The sequence below is a fragment of the Zingiber officinale genome, chromosome 6A (genome assembly GCF_018446385.1).
Source record: "Zingiber officinale cultivar Zhangliang chromosome 6A, Zo_v1.1, whole genome shotgun sequence".
Lineage (NCBI taxonomy): Eukaryota > Viridiplantae > Streptophyta > Magnoliopsida > Zingiberales > Zingiberaceae > Zingiber > Zingiber officinale.
Window position 1 is genome coordinate 9,858,836 of NC_055997.1, and position 21,417 is coordinate 9,880,252.

Sequence of the window (21,417 nt, forward strand, 5' to 3'; positions counted from 1 at the left end):
TATTATTACTGAAGGAATGGAATGGTACTCTCTTCCAAGTTTTGATTGATAATATGTCATATTTCGGTAGAGAAAGGGTCACATCATTGTATCAAAAGGTTATGTCATCGACATTTTATATTGTAGAAGTTCGTGTGGGGTCATGCTATGTTGATAATGATATTCCACATACTATAATAATTCACGTGTTATCCTACGTGTTCGGCTTGGGTAGTTGGGCGAGAGGATTTGACATGATAAATGGAGAGGCGTCCGATTGACAGGGCCAAGACTCAAGAGGGATGAGCAGGAGTATTGGATTGACAGAGCCGAGAGGGACAAGTAAGAGCATTGAATTGACGGAGCTGAGGGAGACGAACAAGAGCGTCATCGGCTACGCAACGTCGAGAGGGACGAACATGAGTGTCGGATCAATAGGGCTTCTCGTCTTGGGTAGGCTGAACTTAATGATATCAATTCGAAATTATTTTTCATTATTGTCACAGGATACCCATGTTGCCACATGGGTATCCTGAGCCGAATAGTAAAACTTCTCAGGTAGAGCGAGTAGAGGTGGTCCCACTTGCTTATTAACTTTGACTCATCTTATATGCCTATTGACCTTGTTAATAAACATGAAAGTTTCTCATACTCGCCGGCATCATTGATCTAAATAAATAAATAATTAATAGATTAATAGTGAGATGGTGATTCCTCCTATACACATCACCGCACCCTTCGTTCCAAATCCAATAAGATCTGCATGCGTACACCACAACAACTACATTCCACCCTCGTCCTTTCCTTTAAACCAAAGAAAGCAAGCAGGAAATCTATTAAGAAGATGATCCATTATGCTCCTCTTGGAAGATCGCCGCTGAGCCAACCAAGGTTGGATCAGACTCCTCAAGCTTCTTCCGCTTCGGCTTCTCAGATGATAGACTTCACCCTTCCTCCTCCTCATCCACTTGAACCTTCTAATTCAGTATCAGCAACACCACAAGCCATATCAAACCCCTCCACTACTCCATGGTAAAGTACTCATCATTACAACTCACTTCTCATGAACTACTACTTGGAATTAATCCACTTATTTAATGAGTAGTTCTGCGTGTATGCCTGGCCGCAGCGCCGGATTCATCAAGATGAGGAAGAAGAACAAGAAGAAAAATAACAGTTATGGCAATGATGAAATGGCGAATGCTGATAATAATAATAATAATAGTGATAATAATAACGTTGTGAGGACGAAGAGCAGCAAGAAGAAGAGAGGCAAAGGAGGGAGGACGAGGGAGCCGAGGTTTTGCTTCAAGACGATGAGCGATGTGGATGTGCTGGACGACGGCTACAAGTGGAGGAAGTACGGACAGAAGCTCGTCAAGAACACCCAGTATCCAAGGTATTACATACGCAGTATGATACTACAAATTATAAACAGCTTTAGTTCATAGTTTAGATGAACTAATAATTAACTCCTTGGATTACATGCATCTGTTTCTTACTTTAAGTACTTGAAAAGAAGTTTATTTAAGAGATAACTTGATTTAACTCTCCTCCATGCATGCTAAGTGCTGCCCATAGTCGTCACGGGTTAATACAATTGGTACTTACATGAATATTTATCTTAATAAATTTTGGGATCAATTTTTAATGAGTATAAAATATTTTGTTAGATGTCTACTCTCCTCCATGCAAAGAATAGTTGCACCAAGATAAAATACCCCCTTGAATGAAAAATTTGGATGTTGACTCCTGCAGGAGGAATCATTTATGTTTCCAAATTTGTCTGGTAGCTAGACCGCCCCCCTTCAAGGCTAATTAGACGTCTAGAAAATAACATAAAATAAAATAAAAATAAAAAATACGAGCTACCCAGGAATGGGGAGACCCACTAGATAGACAGGAAAAGAATCCATGACCGTGTAATGATTCATTATTCTAACTCTATGGACCAAACTGTCGTTGGCAATCAATGTGCTTTCATTGCATTGATAGAAATGGATCCAATGGCTTAGATCCATGCCTTGAGAATCTTTTGCTTTCAGAAATCCAAGGTGCAAAGTGACCAAAAGCACACACCAACCCCCATCGCATACAATTATTACCATACCTTTTTTTTTTTTTTTTTTCCTTTCATCTTTTAGGGTTTCAGTGATCAGTTGAAAGTTATATTGATGTTCATTTAGTTTCAATGCACTTGTTTCACTCTCTAAATAAGGCCGCGACCTCTTGTGCATTTTTATCTTTGCAATGTCGATGTATAGGAGCTACTATAGGTGCACGCGAGCAAATTGTAGGGTTAAAAAGAGGATCGAACGGTTGCCAGAGGATCCGAGGATGGTGATCACGACGTATGAGGGGAGGCATATACATTCTCCGCCGCATGATGAGGATAAGGAACAAGATTTGGCCAAGATTAGTTGGTTCTGGTAGTTCTCTTAACTGATAAATTGTGAGACATATATATTTACTTCTTGTTTGGTTAATTAATTATATATGCATGTAAATTTCTTAAGATGTCTTGTTGTTGTGTTTTTCTAATTCTTTGAAAAGAGGTACAATGAATAAATTTGATGTTTAGTTTGATAAAATTTATTTATGTGCATTCAATTGTAAAAAAAAATATAAATAAAGTTCATAAATGATTTATGAATAAATTTATTTATTAATTTGTATAAAATTTAATTTTAAATTTAAATTTTTATTTAAAGCAATAATATAATAATATATAAAATTTTATAATATAAAATTATTTATAATATATTAAAAATAATAACATAATATTATTTTTATATATCAGATAAACTTTTAATCCAATTTATAAGATTAATAATATTGTTAGTTGAGATCAATAAATAATTTGAGTTCAGCTAAAATTTGACAAGTAAATAAAGTTGAATTCGGTAAGACTGGAGAGAGTCGTGTATTTTCCCTCTTTCTTCTCGTGATTGAAAATTTAAACAGCATTTATGAGTTTACGCTTGAAAATGTGAATGAAAGATGAAGGATACCCTATTCTAAATGAGACTTTATATTTATATTAAAAGTTTCGAGATATATTAATTAGTCTATATTGATTTATAAATATAAAAGAAGGGTTCGACTAGTGACTAGCAACTTCAACACAACATTTACTATAACTTTCATTTTTGCGCGTTGCTCTGAAAAAGCTCCGACGATCCTAAAAACTGCTCTAACAATCGACGATTAAGGAATTTTATTCATACTTTTTTCTTGTTGATAACTTTTTATTTTACAGTTCATGTACTCAAAATTTTGAACTGATAGTGATTGCCCAATGAAAGCACTCAATGAGTGTAGGTCTTGGAGTAGGAGTCGGTGAAGAATCTGAACTAAGTAAACTAAACTTGTGTTAGCGCTTGCTCTTTTCTTTCTTGTATATTTTTCCTTAGTTACATTTTCGTTGTGTATTTGATTTAAAAAAAAAAAGAATATTTTCAAAATCACATGATTTATCCCCTCCCTCTCATGTGCTCACGATCCAACAAAATGCTCACGATAGATTAGGACTTATTCTATTAAAAATTCATGTATTTCAAAAGTTATCTTTTACAAAACTTATTAACTTATGCTTTTAAATTTTATGAACTTAGCCTAGGTTTTCTCCTAGAAAGTATGCACCTATAGTTTTAAGCAACCAGAATCTCACAAGCACATAGTTTTACCTTGTTTGTGTATTTAAAAATATAGAATGGTGTGAAATGCATAAGACATTGTCTGGACTTCAGATGCTTATATCAATGCATCACTATAAGTCTGGGTGAAAAATATCAAAACACATTGATCAAGTTAAGTAATCTCTTTAGCAAATAACTAACTCAATACAAGTACTTAACTTGACTTACTAAGTGAATACTACTATCTTCTGGTAGCTAGTCAGTAATTAAAAGTTAGACATATGCCTAGGATATTATTCTTAGATGATTATTTTTAAACTAGATTTTTTTTATTTTTAATTAAAATTAATTTAAAACTTAAGTTAAATCTTAAATTTAAAATTTAAATTCAACTTAATTAAAATTTTAAACTTAAGTTAAACCTCAATTTAAATTACGGACTTAAATTTAACTTAATTAAAATTTAAAACTTAAGCTAAACCTAAATTAAATTTAAAATTTAAATCCCACTTAATTAAAATTAAAAGTTAAAACTTAAGTTAAACCTTAATTTAAATTTTGAACTTAAATTTAACTTAATTAAAATTAAAAACTTAAGCTAAACCTAAATTAAATTAAAAATCTAAATTCAACTTAATTAAAATCAAAATTTAAAACTTAAGTTAAACATGTAGGATCGTTGTGCTGGGGGGGAGGGGGGGGGTAACACTCATGACTTTCACGTTCGTTTAAAAACGTTTGAGTAAAATGCAGCGGAATAGAGACAGGAAAGACAGAAATAAAACAAAGTAAACACAAACACCAAAAGTTACTTGGTTTGGAGCACGTGACGACTCCTACTCTAAGACCCGCACGCGAGAATGCTTTCGATGAACAATCACTAATCAATCGAAATAATACAAGTAGAGATTTAGAACTTTTTGAAGAACTGAAATTAAATATACTGACGATATGCAGATTTGAAGAATTAAGCCTTCTGTTGTCTGAGCAACGTTTGGGCGTTGAGGAAGCGTTTTCTGATCAGCACGCAAGAGCAGAAGTCGTTCGGAATGTTGTTGTCTTAGCCCCTGGTCGAATGCTGCTTATATAAGTTGTTCCAGAAGCTTGGAACCCCTCCGAGTGCTTGGACCACATGGCTCAGCCAATCGACGCACTCCACATCAGCTTATGGATCATTTTTCAAGTCTAAGCGCTTGGATCGGGTCCGGACGTCTGGACCGAGTCTGGGTGCTTGGGATGAGCCTAATCCGGGTGTAAAATACTGAAAAAATGATAATAAAATAATAAGGTTAATGGGTGAATAATTTTATTAGAATTTTTAGAATTTTTTTGGAAATTTTTCGGAGCTCGTATGACGAATTTAAAGGGATGAATTTATGAACTTGGGAAAAGTCTATTTGGAATATCCAAAGATGAGAGTTGATTGAAGAATTTAACCTTAAGTTTAATTATCTAACCTAAGTTCATTCTTTTTATTTTCTCTTCCATGCTTCGCTGAACCCCTCCCCTCCCGATTCCTTTCCTTCTCTTCTTCACATCTGCCTGAGCAGCGTCGTTTCTTCTCCTCCTTGTCTTCCCCAACCGATGTGTCGCCGCTGACGCCCTCCCGAGGCCTCGCTTCTCTTTTCTCCGCGTACAAAACTCGTCCCTTCCTCTCTGCGCTGACACCCCGAGCCTATCTCCCTCCCGTGTCACAACCGACGTCGATTTCTCCGAGACCTACCTCAGCATCCGATCGCGATCGTGATGGCGCTGCTCACTTCGGCATCAGTCGAGCATCTTGTTCCCTCTATCCTTCACTGGGAGCCCACCAGTTACTCTCCTCTCCAAGTCATCGTTCCACACGAGGCGATCTTCGGCCAAAGGGAAGGATCTGAGCCCTAATTTGGTTGGAGTTGATCGTGATCGTCTTTCTAGATGGTTACTTCCTTCTCCCTTGCGCTGGTATTGAGGTACTATCATCGATCCTTCATTACTGATCTCTCGATAGCCACTAGGTCAAGTCTCCATCGAAGAGGAACTGTCGATTGGGTAAGTCCATTGATTATGGGTTCTAGGTTTTGTAGAGGTATGGAGTTCGAATTCAGGATAAGATGTTGTGTTAACTGGATAGTTGCTTCCTGACAGTGGCTTTTGGGAGGTGTCGACCACAAATTTCTAGTAGCTGCGTTTTTCGATCGTGAGTCAACAGTGCTGGTTTGAGAAGAGGTAAGGTGCACAAATTGTTCTGGAATTAGGTTGTGGATCAACAAGAATGGTTGTGAGATCGAGGTAAGGTGTAGAGAATTGGACCTTTGCTGTAGATTATGGATTGAGTTGGATATTATAGTTTGTTGTTCATGTGTGAAAAGGTTTATGTGGATTGAGGATTATTAGAGTGGTTAGATGATTATATTGATTAGGGTTTTCCCTAACTTATTTTTAGGATATATATATATACTGGATACGATCTTCTTTTGAGATGAGTATCTTGACTTATCTTTTTGATATTGTCATTTAATATACGTAGTAGATTATAACGAGTAGTAATGATTATGTTTATATCTGCATTGGAAGGTCAGGTCTTTACTTGATACTTGTAGCATGTTTTATTTGTTGTCTGCTATACATCCATGCTTATATCCTCTTGATTATTGCCATGTGTATTTATGTTTATAGAGGTAGTGACCTACCATGACTTATTGTGTACAGGACTAGTTATTTTCCATACCTGTCAGGTGTACCTAGATCGTTTTGTTGGATCTATTTACCTTTTGGTACATACTTTATGGAGGTGGATATGTTTAGGATTTACATGTTTAGTGACATGCACCATTTTGCATGATTGCATATTGAGCGATTGTCGGCTCCATTATTGTTGAGCACATTGCTAGTTACATTGATCTGCACAACAACAACTCATGGGTTAGTGGTAAGTCAGGCAGGGTATGTTGCAGCAGTTTGCTCTGTCAAAGGCTCCGCTGGTCCGCTCATGGGTAGTGGTGACGCAGCATCATAGCAGCACAGGGATCCCTCCTCTGGACTATGACTCAGGGAGATGAGAGCATTGAGCTCCCCCACTCTGTTTGGGATAGGAGGATAGGTGTACTTCGACAGCATCCTATCCACTCGGTCACTCAGGAGTAGTGATGACAGAGTGCACAGTTATCATAGTCCCACCCACTCGGTCTCACCATCGCGTGTGTGATGGCTGACTGGTGTCAGGGGTGACCAGGACATTTTGTATCATGATCCTGTCCGAACCAGAAGTCAACAGACGCTGGGCACGTGGCGCTCTCCGACTCGCTGATGTAGATCTCCAACTTGTGGCGCGATGCTCCGGCTAACCTGCACAGAAGTCGGGCCGGGAAGGGGGTTCCCGGCGGCGACCCTCCGACGCTCAAGTCAGGTAAATTACGATGAACAAGGTGGCTCCCAAAGTCTCAGAATACCTTGCCAATCTCTCCCCTCCGGCGAAATCTGAGGCTCTTTATATAGAGCTGTGAAGGGTTTGGGCACGTGTACCGAGGTGCATACGTGTCCTCTGTCCTTTCCTAGGTATGCGGCTGTCAGAAAGCTTACCTGACCCATATCGCTACAGTCAAAGCATGCCCTTGATGGGACAGCAGAATCCCCTGTCACAAGATTTGGAGTATGGCACACACGTGAAACCTACCGGTTGTCAGAGAAAGAAGTCCCCTGTCCTTTTCCCTTGCTCCAAACTTGTCGTCCGGGCGGACAACTCCCTCAACATCCGGCCGGACATCTGCAGTGGTTTACTTGTGCTTTGTGGAGACTAATAAACAGGGGTGCTTTATGACTTTGGTCTGTCAAAAGGTCAGCTCGGTCCATGACCTTTTCAACTGAGCGTCGGAACCCCGATTTGACAGGGTGCCTTCCAACCATAAGTGCAAACCGGCCGGACCCATCCGGGTATTCGATTCCATCGGCCGGCCGGCAGTCCGGTCGGACCGGCCGTCTACGGCCGTCCGTCCGGTCGGACCACACTCTCCCCGGATGGGCGGCTGCTCCGGTGACTTCCACTTGGCGTTGACTTTGCAGGGGGGCCCGCTCTTACTACCGGATCACTTGCCTCCCCTTCAAGTCTAGTCGAAGGAGGCTAATAGTCCGACTGACTGGACTGTGAGTCTAGCCGAACGGCTCCTCCATGCTAATACTCTCCGCCCGGTCAGCCGTAGAGATATCCTTGAATGAATCAATGATGGCCTTCACCGGATCTCCTCGCGTTCTGCGCCAATCTTCGACATCAAGGTTGATCATACCTTCATTAAATGCTCCGAATGATTGACTGCCACGTGGAGCAATGCCATCAGAGTACGGAGGCGGTGGCATGATATTTTGATGTGATCGAAGCAATTCGAAATAAACGGCTAGATGCATGCTTTGATTCCCGTGACCTGGATCCGACGGTGGAGGCCGCCCGGCCCTCACCCTATAAATTCTTCGTTTCCTTCTCACCTTCACTCGCCTCCGTTACCTCTACTGTTGCCCTCTGCGCTTTGGAGCTCCGGCGATCTTGTTTCTGCCCTCTGACGCTCTTCGGCGCCTTTCCTCGATCCCTCTCCCCTCAGTAAGGTTTTAGATCTTTCCTTCTTCCTTTCCGATATCTAATTCGCATTTCTTCCCCTAGCTCCAGTCTTTGAAACTCCTTTTCTTCGTCTTTGAAACTTCTTTTTTGATTTCTTCTGTCCGGATCATGGCCAGTTCTTCTCATCCCGAAGAACAATCCCTAGGCCCATGGTATACTACCATGCGGTCCCGTTTCGAACAACGGGATTTTGATATTTTGGCTGACAATTTCGAAATCCCCGAGGATTTCGAAGTTCGCCTAGCTGGTCCCGCCGCTCGGCCACACAGACCGCCGCGCGGCGGTTTCTGTGTCTTTCGCGACCAATTTACCGCCGGTCTGCGGTTCCCCGTGCATCCTTTTATAGTAGACGTCTGTAATTATTTTGGCGTGCCGCTCGGAAGTTTAGTACCAAATACCTTCCGTCTCCTCTGCGGTGTTGTCGTTTTGTTTAAGATTCACAACATTCCCCTCCGACCGGAGGTCTTCTTTTATTTCTATTACCCTAAGCAAGCCGAGCCGGGCACCTTTATGTTCCAAGCTCGGCCCGGTCTGGTCTTCTTCAATAAACTACCCACTTCCAATAAACATTGGAAGGACTATTATTTCTACCTCCGCATGCCCAGTCAGCCAAACTTTTCGACCCAGTGGCAGGTCAGTCTACCTCCTACTCCCGAGTTGAAGAAATTCAAGACCCGACCGGATTATCTTCACGCCGAAAATGTACTAGCCGGTTTGCGGCTTGACATCAACAAACTTCTTCACGAGGGAGTGATGTACATTTTTGGGCTGAGTCCTATACGGACCCCACTTCCGACCGGCTTCGGTAAGAATTTTGCTTGGGCATTTGCTTTAATTGCTAACTGATTTCTTCTTCTTTTCATGCAGCTGACATCGTCATGGACTCGGTGATGGCCGGCGTTCTGAAGAGAAAGGCAGCGGCGCTGGAGGCCGCGGCGGCCAAGGAAATGGAGGCACGGGGTATTCAGCCGGTCGGTTCTCACGAAGGAGAGAGCGGCACCCAGGCTGAATCGGCCGCTCAGGCCTCTCAACTGCAGGTGGCCAGCGGAGCTACCCCCTCCAGGGAACCAACGGCCCCCGAGGAAGGGTCCGTTCGGGAGGAGGAACAGCCACTGCAAAAGAGGCGCCTGGTGGAGACTCCGCTGCGCTCGGCTACCTCCGCGGTCCAACCCTCCGACTGGGCCGCCGTGACTGCTAAAGGCAAGGCGCCTGTGCCCAAGACCATTTCGTCCGACCGGACTCCTTCTGACTGGGACGAGCTGACTGCTCCGGTTGATGCCACTCCGGTCGACACTCTCCCCCCTGCTCGCCGTTCAGTCCAACGCTCGACCATCCATTCGCGATTTTCTGCGCCAGCTTCTGATCCCGGTCGGACAATCCCTGGTCACAGCCGCACAATACGACCAACCGTGCCCGAGCACACCATTGCTTTGAAAGGGCCCCTCGCCGAGATGTGGGCCGACGCTTGGGCGCGCGTAGCAATGATCCCCCTCCGGAACTTAGCCAACAGCCACATGCAAGCGGCTACGGGGGTAAGTTTGTTGTTGTTTTTTTTGTTTTTTGAAGTTTTGCCTGAATATTTCCGCTCGGCTTTTAACAACTGCGCCTTCTTGCTTCAGAGATAGGTGGAAGAGATAGCAGTTTCCAGCCGCCTGGCTATGGCGGACGAGGAGATAAGGCAACTGAGGGCGGCAGGCGGTCCGGGCGGCTCCCAAGGCCCTTCCTACTCTGAGCTGCAAAAAGAGCTGAAGAAAGCTCAAACTATGCTGGCTGCTGAGCAGAAGAAAGCAGCTGACCAGGCCCACGCCCTAGCCGAGTTCGAGCGACAAGTCAAGTCGCTTGACACGAAGATAACTCTGGCCACCACTCGGAAGAACACCCGAGGCCTGGAGTTGAAGATAAAGGAGCTGACGGAGCAGCTCGACCGGGAGAAGGCAGGCCGCTCGGCCGATGCGGAGAAGATTGAACATCTGAATGAGGCCCTCACAAGCTCCCAGGTGACCTTCAAAGAATACCGGGATGCCGAGCCAAGCCGAGTTGCCGCTCTCCGACAAAGCCATATCCGATCGCCCGAGTTCTCGGAGAAAATTTGCGAGCGGATGTACTCAGCTTTCGACTTGGCCATTGCGACCACTATGACCTATCTGAAGTCGAAGGGCCTTCTTCCGGAGTCCACCAATATTCCAGCCGACGATCAGGTGGAGCTCCTGAGCAACATTCCGAGGGACCTCTACGACTACATCGAGTAATTCTTGTAATTTCGCCGCTCGGCTGAACATGAATCTTTTTGTACTTAGGCCACTCGGCCTAAGGTTTTAATTTCAATGAAATGCTTTCCTTTCTTTCCTTTCGTGTACTCTATCTTTTTGCACTGTCCCCTTGCTAATACTTGTGTTGCCCGCTCGTCTACTATCACACCTTTGGCATTCGAGGTGCATTCTTGTAAGTGTTTTCCCCAGCCCTTCCGTTCGGCCGAATATCATTCTGTGTTGCTAGCAAGAATCGCTCGTTATAAGCCGATCAGAACCTTTATACCTCGAGTCTGAGCGGAACTTAGCGTCGGTCTAACAATATCGGCGGAGAATACGGATAATTGCAGTGTCGACGATATTCTGCTCGGATTATTTATAGACGCCGGCTCGTCTCTCGATTTTTAACGACGAAGCTCGTCGGCGCGGATATTTATAGCCGGACGGCGCGGCTCTCGATCTTTAACGACGAAGCTCGTCGGGTCGTCCGCTCGGATTATTTATAGACGCCGTCGGAGCTCGACGGCGCGAATATTTATAGCCGGACGGCGCGGCTCTACAGTTTAACGTCTGGGCTAGACGGTCTTCCGCTCGGAGGGTTTATAGACGCCGGCTCGTCTCCCGATCTTTAACGACGGAACTCGTCGGCGCGGATATTTATAGCCGGACGGCGCGGCTCTACGGTTTAACGTCTGGGCTAGATGGTCTTCCGCTCGGAGGGTTTATAGAGGCCGGCTCGTCTCTCGATCTTTAACGACGGAGCTCGTCGGCGCGGATATTTATAGTCGGTCGGCGCGGCTCTATGGTTTAACGTCTGGGCTAGACGGTCTTCCACTCGGAGGGTTTATAGACGCCGGCTCGTCTCTCGATCTTTAACGACGGAGCTCGTCGGCGTGGATATTTATAACCGGTCGGCGCGGCTCTACGGTTTAACGTCTGGGCTAGACGGTCTTCCGCTCGGAGGGTTTATAGACGTCGGCTCGTCTCTCGATCTTTAACGACGGAGCTCGTCGGCGCGGCTCTACGGTTTAACGTCTGGGCTAGACGGCCTTCAAGGTTAACTCCTTACCAGGTCGAGCGACCTTGGCCTTCATAACTTATCTCGCGCTTGGACAGTTTTTATGCCCGACCGAACAGCACGGGTCATTTACTTGCGAATCTAATCGGCTAGGAGGCCTTCGCTATTCGGGCGCTTGGCTCGGATAATCCATATGCCCCTGCCGAACGGTAAGCCGCTCAGCGGAGAATACTCAATGTGTTTTCATCTTTTTGCTTCCTGCATCGCAAGTACATAGGCGACCAAAAAGTATATAAATTTATATTTAGCGCACCTTTCACCCAGCTTGGAGAACGTACTCCTGGCCGAACGGCTCAGGGTCTGCTTTGTCGAGCATTTTGGCTCGGATAATTTACCTCCGTCCGGACGGTACTGAGCCTTCGCTCCTCGAGCGCTTGGCTCGACCCATTTACCTCCGGCCGAACGGCGCGGGGCCTTCGTTCCTCGAGCGCTTGGCTCGACCCATTTACCTCCGGCCGAACGGCGCGGGGCCTTCGTTCCTTGAGCACTTGGCTCGACCCATTTACCTCCGGCCGAAAGGCGCGGGGCCTTCGTTCCTCGTTGACGATGCCTTATATTTGTTCTCTTGATTTTTCATTTCTGCATTTCAAGTATTCAGTCGAAAAAAGTACACAGGATGATTTACATTGGAACACCTTTCACCCCGCCCGGTAAGGCTGGAGGTGGTTCGCGCTCCACGGCCTATCTAGCTGTCGGCCGTCCTCATCCTCCAAATAATACGTGCCCGAGCGGAGCTTTTCGATGATTTTGAAGGGGCCTGCCCACGGAGCTTCAAGCTTGCCGACGTCGCCGACCGGCTTGACTTTCTTCCAGACAAGATCGCCTACCTGGAATGATCTGGGAATGACGCGCCGGTTGTAGTTTTGCTTCATCCGTTGACGGTACGCCATCAGCCGAACGGATGCCTTGGCCCACTCCTCATCAACCAAATCCAGCTCCATGTTCCTCCGCTCGGCGTTGCTTCCATCGTAACATTGGACCCGGACGGACTCGACGCCGACTTCAACCGGAATGACCGCTTCGCCGCCGTACACTAGATGAAAAGGTGTGATGCCCGTTCCTTCCTTAGGAGTCGTTCGGATGACCCATAAAACGCCCGGCACTTCATCTGGCCAACTTCCTCCCAAGTGGTCGAGCCGAGCGCGCAGAATGCGGAGAATTTCCCGATTGGCTACTTCGGCTTTGGGGGTAAGCCACGGATGTGAAGTGTTGCTCGATGCCGTAGCTTTTGCACCAATCTTCTAGCACCTTCCCTGTGAATTGCCGCCCATTGTCGGAAACCAATCGGCGAGGGATACCGAACCTACAGATGATGTGTTGCCAGATGAATTTTTTGACCATCTGCTCGGTGATCCTGGCTAGTGGCTCGGCCTCCACCCACTTGGAAAAATAATCGACCGCCACCAGCAAAAATTTCCTCTGCCCGGTCGCCATCGGAAATGGACCCACAATATCCATTCCCCATTGATCGAAAGGACACGAAACGGCTGATGTCTTCATCTCCTCTGCCGGTCGGTGCGAGAAGTTGTGATACTTCTGGCAAGAAAGGCACGTAGATACTGTCCGAGCGGCGTCCATTTGTAAGGTCGGCCAAAAGTATCCAGCTAGCAAAATCTTCTTGGCTAGTGATCGTCCGCCCGGATGTCCTCCGCACGATCCTTGATGTACCTCTTGGAGGATGTAAGCCGAGTCTTCCGAGCTCACACACTTCAACAGCGGGCGAGAGAAAGCCTTCTTGTAGAGCTGATCGCCGATGAGTGTGAACCGACCGGCCCTCCTCCTGAGCAGCTGGGCTCCATCCCGATCGGCAGGAGTGGTGCCTGACCGCAAAAACTCCATGATGGGTGTCCTCCAGTCGTCCGGAAACATGAGGCCTTCCATCCGGTCAACATGTGCCACCAAAGATACTTGTTCAATTGGCTTTGGGATAATGGCCGGCGTTATAGAACTTGCTAGTTTGGCCAACTCATCGGCTGCCTGGTTCTCTGTTCGGGGAATCTTCTGAATAAGAACCTCGCGGAAATTAGCTTTGAGTTTTTCAAAGGCCTCAGCGTAGAGTTTAAGCCGAGCGCTGTTGATTTCAGTGAGTTACCAGCTGTGAATCTGAATAAAGTGTCACCCGACCGGCTCCCACATGCCGTGCTGCCTAATCCGGCTATGAGGGCCTCATACACTGCTTCATTGTTGGTAGCTTTGTAATCCAGTAGGACGGATAAGTGCATCTTTTCTTCTTGAGGCGAGAGTATGCAATCCCACAGCCGAGTGGAAGACCCATCCACATATATTCTCCACAGAGCTTCCGGCTCTGGCTTTTGCACTTCGGTCACAAAATCAGCCAAAGATTGCGCTTTGATCGCCGAGCGGGGCTGGTATTAGATGTCAAATTCACTTAGTTCTGTCGTCCATTTAATGAGCCGTCCGGACGCTTCTGGATTCAACAGCACTCTTCCTAGTGGGTTGTTCATCCGGACAATGATGGTGTGAGCCAAGAAATATGGTCGAAGGCGCCGAGCGGCTAGAACCAAAGCAAAGGCCAACTTCTCGAGCCCGGTGTAACGAGATTCGGCATCTTTTAAAATGTGGCTCAGAAAATACACCGGCTGCTCTTCGCCGCTCGCCCTCACAAGTGCTGAGCCTACAGCATGCTCAGTTGACGACAGATAAATATAAAGTGACTCACCCCCGATCGGCTTGGCAAGTACAGGCAGAGAATTGAGATATGTTTTCAATTCTCCGAACGCTCGGTCACATTCTTCATCCCACTGGAACTTAGTAGCCTTGCGCAGGATCTTGAAGAATGGTAGGCTCCGGTCGGCGGTTTTGGAGATGAATCTGGACAAAGCAGTTATCCGATCGGTCAACCGTTGCACTTCCCTTGTATTTCTGGGAGGCGGCATGTCTTGTAGAGCTTTCACTTTGCTAGGATTTGCTTCAATTCCCCGCTCGGTCACTATGTACCCCAAGAAACGCCCTCCTTTTGCTCCGAACAGGCACTTCTGGGGATTTAGCTTGACTCCATATTTGCGTAGCGTTCGGAAGGTTTCTTCCATGTCCTTGAAGAGATCGGCCGCTCAGACTGATTTGATAAGAATGTCGTCCACATAGACTTCCAGATTCCGCCCGATCTACTCCCTGAACACTTTGTTCATCAAGCGTTGATAGGTGGCCCCGACATTCTTCAATCTGAACGGCATCACATTGTAGCAATATGTGCCGTCGGCAGTCACGAAGCTAACTTTTTCTTGATCTTCACGGGTGAGCGGCACTTGATGATAGCCTTGGTAGGCGTCGAGCATACATATTAACTTGCAGCCGACCGTAGAGTCCACCAGCTGATCTATCCGGGGCAGGGGATAAAAATCTTTGGGGCATGCTTTGTTTAAGTCCCGAAAGTCGATGCAGACTCTCCACTTGCCGCCCGGCTTGGAGACTAATACTACGTTAGCCAGCCAGCTCGGGAACTGCACCTCGCGTATGTGGCCGGCCTCCAGAAGCTTCTCTACTTCCGCCCGGATGATGGCATTCTGCTCGGCACTGAAATCCCTTTTTCTCTGCTTCACTGGCCGAGAGTCCGGTCGGACATGCAACTCATGCTGCGCTATGCTCGGCGAAATTTCGGGCAACTCATGTGTCGACCAGACGAAGACATCATGATTTCGTTGGAGGCATTGGATCAGCTCCTCCTTCTGCTCCTCCTCCAGATCAGAGGCGATAAAAGTCGTGGCCTCCGATCGGGTTGGATGGATCTGAACCTCCTCCTTTTCATCATAAATTAAAGCAGGAGGTTTCTCGGTTATGGCGTGTACCTCGATCCGGGGCGCCTTCCGAGCGGAACAGGCTTCTGCTCGGATCATCTCTATATAGCACCGCCGAGCTGCTAGCTGATCTCCACGTACTTCTCCTACTTTGTCCTCCACGGGGAACTTGATCTTCTGATGGAAGGTTGAGACGACTGCTCGGAATTCGCTGAGCGCCGGTCGTCCCAACATGACGTTGTAGGACGAAGGAGAGTCGACCACCACGAAGTTTATTGTCCTGGTCCTCCTGAGCGGCTCTTCTCCCAGTGAGGTAGCCAACCGGATCTGTCCGACCGGCTGCACTTCGTTACCCGTGAACCCGTAGAGCGGCGTTGTCATGGGCAGCATCTCGGCTCGATCAATTTGTAGCTGATCGAACGCCTTCTTGAATATAATGTTGACCGAGCTCCCTGTGTCAACAAATATGAGGTGAATAGTATAATTTGCTATTACCGCTTTAATGAGCAGAGCGTCGTCGTGGGGCACTTCTACTCCTTCTAAGTCTCCGGGCCCGAAAGTGATCTCCGGTCCACTTGCCCGCTCTTGGCTACAACCGACTGCATGGATCTGTAGCTGCCGGACGCCCGCCTTTCTGGCTCGGTTGGAGTCTCCTCCGGTCGGCCCACCAGCAATAACGTTGATCTCGCCTCGGGAAGTATTGCTTCTATTTTCCTCTTCCCGAGTGGACGGCCGGGATCGTTCTCTTGACGCTCGGCGATTCTCCTGCCTTGGAGATCGATGCCAATCGGGCGTCTGTTGATGTCGCCTCTCGGTGCGGGTCCGGTCGGCTTCATGGGTCCTTTGCCTCCTGTCGATGGAAGGAGACTGTCGTTCGGCCTTCCTGGGAACGGGATTAGCCACGAAGGGAAGACTTCGACAATCCCTTGTGTTGTGCGTATCCGTCCGGTGGAAGGAGCAGAACATAGGGGTCCATTTCTTCTTTGGCTTGCTTCGAGCGGCAGCTACTTCTTGTACTTGGGACCTTACACGAGGGGAGCGGATTGCTTCGGCCCTTGGTCCCCTCGGCGGTTGATGAGCGGAGAAGGGTTTCCGCTCGGCAGGAGGTGCCCGCTCGGTTGATGTTTCTTTTTTCCTGGCCGCTTGCGCTTCTTCCACGTTGATGTATTCATTGGCTCGGTGTAGCATGTGATCATAATCTCGGGGCGGTTTCTGAATGAGTGATCGGAAAAAATCGCCATCCGCAAGGCCTTGCGTGAAGGCATTCATCATCGTCTCCGAGGTAGCCGTTGGAATATCCATTGCCACCTTGTTGAACCGCTGGATGTAAGCTCGGAGCGATTCTCTCGGCTCTTGCTTGATGGCGAACAAGCTGACGCTTGTCTTCTGATAACGCCGACTGCTGGCGAAGTGGTGGAGGAAGGTCGTTCGGAAGTCCTTGAAGCTTGTGATGGATCCGTCCGGCAGCCTCCGAAACCACCGTTGAGCCGATCCCGAGAGAGTGGTAAGAAAGACTCGGCACTTTACTCCATCGGTGTATTGATGGAGCGTGGCTGTGTTATCAAACTTACCCAGATGATCATCCGGGTCCGTTGTTCCATTGTACTCGCCGATCGTCGGAGGCACGTAGTGCTTGGGCAGAGGGTCTCGTAGAATAGCCTCCGAAAATTGGTGATTGATCCGCTCGGGAGATGAGTCCGCTCGGGGAGCTTTCCCCTTTCTGTCATCTCGTCTGGGCATTTCGTCTGAAGAAGATCCTCTATCTCTTCGAGCTGGTACGGCTTCAGGGGTGCGAAATAAGGCCCGATGGAATGCGACGGTGGCTTGAGGTGCTTCCGCTCGGCCACCCGACGCAGATGTTGCTTGTTGCTCCGGCCGCTCGGCTGCTGCTTTCTGTTTTTGCTCCACAAGTTTGGCGGCCCTCATCTCGACCAGAGCGTCGAGTTCTTCCGTCGAAAGCGTCACCGTGTATTGTCGTCCAGCCTCGTCCATTGTTCCCGTTCGGATGCAGGTGCGTTCCCACAGACGGTGCCAATTTGATCCTGTCCGAACCAGAAGTCAACAGACGCTGGGCACGTGGCGCTCTCTGACTCGCTGATGTAGATCTCCAACTGGTGGCGCGATGCTCCGGCTAACCTGCACAGAAGTCGGGCCGGGAAGGGGGTTCCCGGCGGCGACCCTCCGACGCTCAAGTCAGGTAAATTACGATGAACAAGGTGGCTCCCAAAGTCTCAGAATACCTTGCAAATCTCTCCCCTCCGGCGAAGTCTGAGGCTCTTTATATAGAGCTGTGAAGGGTTTGGGCACGTGTACCGAGGTGCATACATGTCCTCTGTCCTTTCCTAGGTATGCGGCTGTCAGAAAGCTTACCTGACCCATATCGCTACAGTCAAAGCATGCCCTTGATGGGACAGCAGAATCCCCTGTCACAAGATTTGGAGTATGGCACACACGTGAAACCTACCGGTTGTCAGAGAAAGAAGTCCCCTGTCCTTTTCCCTTGCTCCAAACTTGTCGTCCGGGCGGACAGCTCCCTCAACATCAGGCCGGACATCCGCAGTGGTTTACTTGTGCTTTGTGGAGACTAATAAACAGGGGTGCTTTATGACTTTGGTCGGTCAAAAGGTCAGCTCGGTCCATGACCTTTTCAACTGAGCGTCGGAACCCCGATTTGACAGGGTGCCTTCCAACCATAAGTGCGAACCGGCCGGACCCATCCGGGTATTCGATTCCATCGGCCGGCCGACAGTCCGGTCGGACCGGCCGTCTACGGCCGTCCGTCCGGTCGGACCACACTCTCCCCGGATCGGCGGCTGCTCCGGTGACTTCCACTTGGCGTTGACTTTGCAGGGGGGGCCACTCTTACTACCGGATCACATCATATGCATGGATTGCATTTATTGCTTGTGATTGCTGCATTTTAGATGTTGCATTTTTGTGGATGCATATGTTTGACATGCATACTGTTAGGATCCTTCGTATGGAGGCTAGAGAGGGGGGTGTGAATAGCCGACCCCAAATTCGCTTTCTTTCTACAAATCGAGTTAGCAGCGGAAATAAAACAGTAGAAAGGAAACGGTGAGAAGATCAAACCTCAAACTCGATGGATGTAACGAGGTTCGGAGATGAACTCCTACTCCTCGGCGTGTCCGTAAGGTGGACGAAGCCTACCAATCCGTCGGTGGATGAGTCCCCGGAGAACCGGCTAATACAATATACTCCTTCTGGGTGGAGAAACCTCGCCACAATGTTTCTTGCACAAGCAAGATAGGAGTACAACAGATACAAGAAAGCAAAAAACAATATGAAACACTTGCTTGCCTTTCTTGTTGACTGGAGTGATGAAGCAGCAGCTTCACACCAGCAGCAACTGACGAGAATCCAGTCGAGAAGCTCACGCGAAGCTTCAGCTGCGAGGAGCTCAGCAAAGCTCTGATAGCAGGTAAGAGCAGAAGCTCTAGAGCACAAGAACAGAAGTTCTAAGGAGGAAGCAATAGCAACAACGAGGCCCTGTAGCTTCTTTTATACCTGCGAAGAAAAACACGAAGGAACATAGAAGAAATCTAGCCGTTGCGTCGCAACGGCTAGTGCCTGGATCGGTCTGTGGACCGATCAGGCTCCATGTGGATCGGTCCACAGACCGATCCATCCTCTGTTCCGTCCCTGATCGGTCGATCGGTCCATGGACCGATCAGGTCCTCTGATCGGTCCAGGCCGATCAGTAACTCTGATCGGTCCGTAGACCGATCGGGCTTCTCTTCGAACTTCTTTGCGCCTCGATCGTTATGCGATCGGTCTCCACCGATCGGATAACTCTGATGCTCTTGGATGGTTCTTGATCGATGCGGTGGCCGTCGGGCTATCGATGTATCAGATCGGTCCCCGGACGATCCAAACTCCCGACCCTAAACCTCGAGCTTCTACACCAACATCCGGTCAACCTTGACTGTTGGTTCATCATTCCTAGCATCTGGTCACTCCCTTGACTGCTAGAATTCTCCGCAAGTGTTCGGTCAATCCCTTTGACCCACTTGGGCTTTCCTCTTCGTGCCAAGTATCCGATCACTCCCTTGATCTACTTGGAGTTCTCAACACCAGATGTCCGATCACCCTTGATCCATTTGGATTTTCCCTTGCCTGGCTTCACTCACCAGGACTTTCACCTAGCTTCACTTACTAGGGTTTTTACCTGGCTTCACTCACCAGGATTTCCAATCTGCCTGGCTTCACTCACCAGGACTTCCAAACTGCCTGGCTTCACTCACCAGGACTTTCCCGAATGCCTGGCTTCACTCACCAGGACTTCCACTTTCACCTAGCTTCACTCACTAGGATTTTCACCTGGCTTCACTCACCAGGATTTCCCGACTGCCTGGCTTCACTCACCAGGACTTTTCCCCGTGCCAAACTCCCTGTTTGGACTTTCCCCGTGCCAAGTCTCCATACTTGGACTTTCCGCGTGCCAAGCTACCTGCTTGGACTTTTCCCCGTGCCAAGTCTCCGTACTTGGACTTTTCCAGTGCCAAGTCTCCATACTTGGACTTTTCGCGTGCCAAGCTCCCTGCTTGGACTTTTCCCGAATCAGGTCAACCTTGACCTAAGGTTGCACCTACAATCTCCCAAACACCTATTCTTGTCAAACATCAAGAATACAACTCTCTTCTTGTCAAACATCGTCAAACATCAAAACACAACTCGAGTCAGGTCAACTCGAGTCAGGTCAACCAGGTCAACTATGACCTAAGGTTGCACCAACAATCTCCCCCTTTTTGATGTTTGACAAAATCCAAAATCAAATTAGGTTAACCCGATAACCTAACTTAGGTTTTCCAATGTTCTTCCTTGAACATTCTTCCAAAACCTACACTCTCCCCCTTGGGACATCTCTCCCCCTTTTTGACACACATCAAAAAGAGGGAATCAAGGTCAAGAGTTTCTTCCTAATGAAAGTCCCATACCTTTCATTGAAACCCTTAATTTCCCCCTTGATACTCAACACTTAACTTAGTGACAATCCCATATCACTAATCCTCAAAAGTCTTAAGGAGTAAAAACTCTCCCTAAAAGTCAACTCCCCCTTGACAATTAGTTAAGACTCCCCCTAAAGGTCAACTCTCCCTTGACCATTGCACCAACAATGTCTTGGAGAGTTTCAGACCTTTAGAAACCCGAAACTCAATTCCCACAGCTGAAATTTCAGACCACAGTCGAAATTCAACAAATTCAGCGCACCTGATCGGTCACCGGACCGATCAGGACCCCTCTGGATCGGTCCCCAGACCGATCCTCGCTTTCTAGATCGTCACTGATCGGTCACCAGACCGATCAGGACTTCTCTGGATCGGTCTGGTGACCGATCCAACTTCTGAAATCAGAGATTTCTGATTTTTCTCTCCGGGAGAAATTCAGAAATTCACAGAAAATTACAGAAAATTCAAAAAATCATAAAATTTTGAGGATACATTCCTCATACCATATACTATCATGGAAAAATAGTTTTAGATGAAAATAACTTCCATTTTCAAATCTTGATACAAAGTTCAAAAACTTTTGAAATAATTCAAAGTTTAACTCATCTTTGTATCATTTTGCTCAATGATGAATGCTATCACTAGAAAAGCTTCATCAAGGTTTTTCAAATCAATTTTAAAATGATTTTAAACATTTTAATTTAGGACCATAATCTTAGGGCTAAATGTACATGACTTGTACAAAAGCTTTCCCTATGATCCCTAATATCGAATTAGGCTCATCTAGGTACAAGAACTATGCACCTTGATCCTAACTCATGATCCTAATATCTCACACACATCTAAGGTGTATAAAACACATCCAAGTCAATTTTGATGTGAGATATGGGTTTAGGTTATCTTAGGCTAAGTTTTCATGCATTTTATAAAGCAACAACTTGATCTCCATATGAAATTGTGTTGTTTATCCTTAGATCAATTTCATTGATTATAGATGCAAGAGATGATGACATGGCATAAAATGATGTCATAAATAGAAGCATGTTCCAATTTCATGATGTCATGACATAAAGTATAAAACTTAAAATAAGCATGACATATAATTAGTCTAAGCATGATCATGACATTTCGAATGATAATAAGTTAAACATGATGTCATG

The 21,417-nt window shown here is 47.0% G+C and overlaps 1 protein-coding gene across 2 annotated transcripts; it reads left to right on the forward strand.

The window, feature by feature from the left end:
- The first annotated feature begins 642 nt into the window (after positions 1–642).
- On the forward strand, positions 643–2,530 carry LOC121993710 (probable WRKY transcription factor 12). Of its 2 annotated transcripts, none has more exons than XM_042548055.1 (3): positions 643–1,011; positions 1,085–1,378; positions 2,244–2,530. In XM_042548055.1, exons 1-3 carry the CDS (start codon positions 743–745, stop codon positions 2,410–2,412), a joined length of 732 nt encoding a protein of 243 aa, XP_042403989.1. In that variant the 5' UTR covers positions 643–742; the 3' UTR covers positions 2,413–2,530. The 2 variants fall into 2 exon arrangements, with proteins under 2 accessions (XP_042403989.1, XP_042403990.1); XM_042548056.1 differs by having other exon boundaries at positions 1,109–1,378.
- Positions 2,531–21,417: the final 18,887 nt, after the last annotated feature.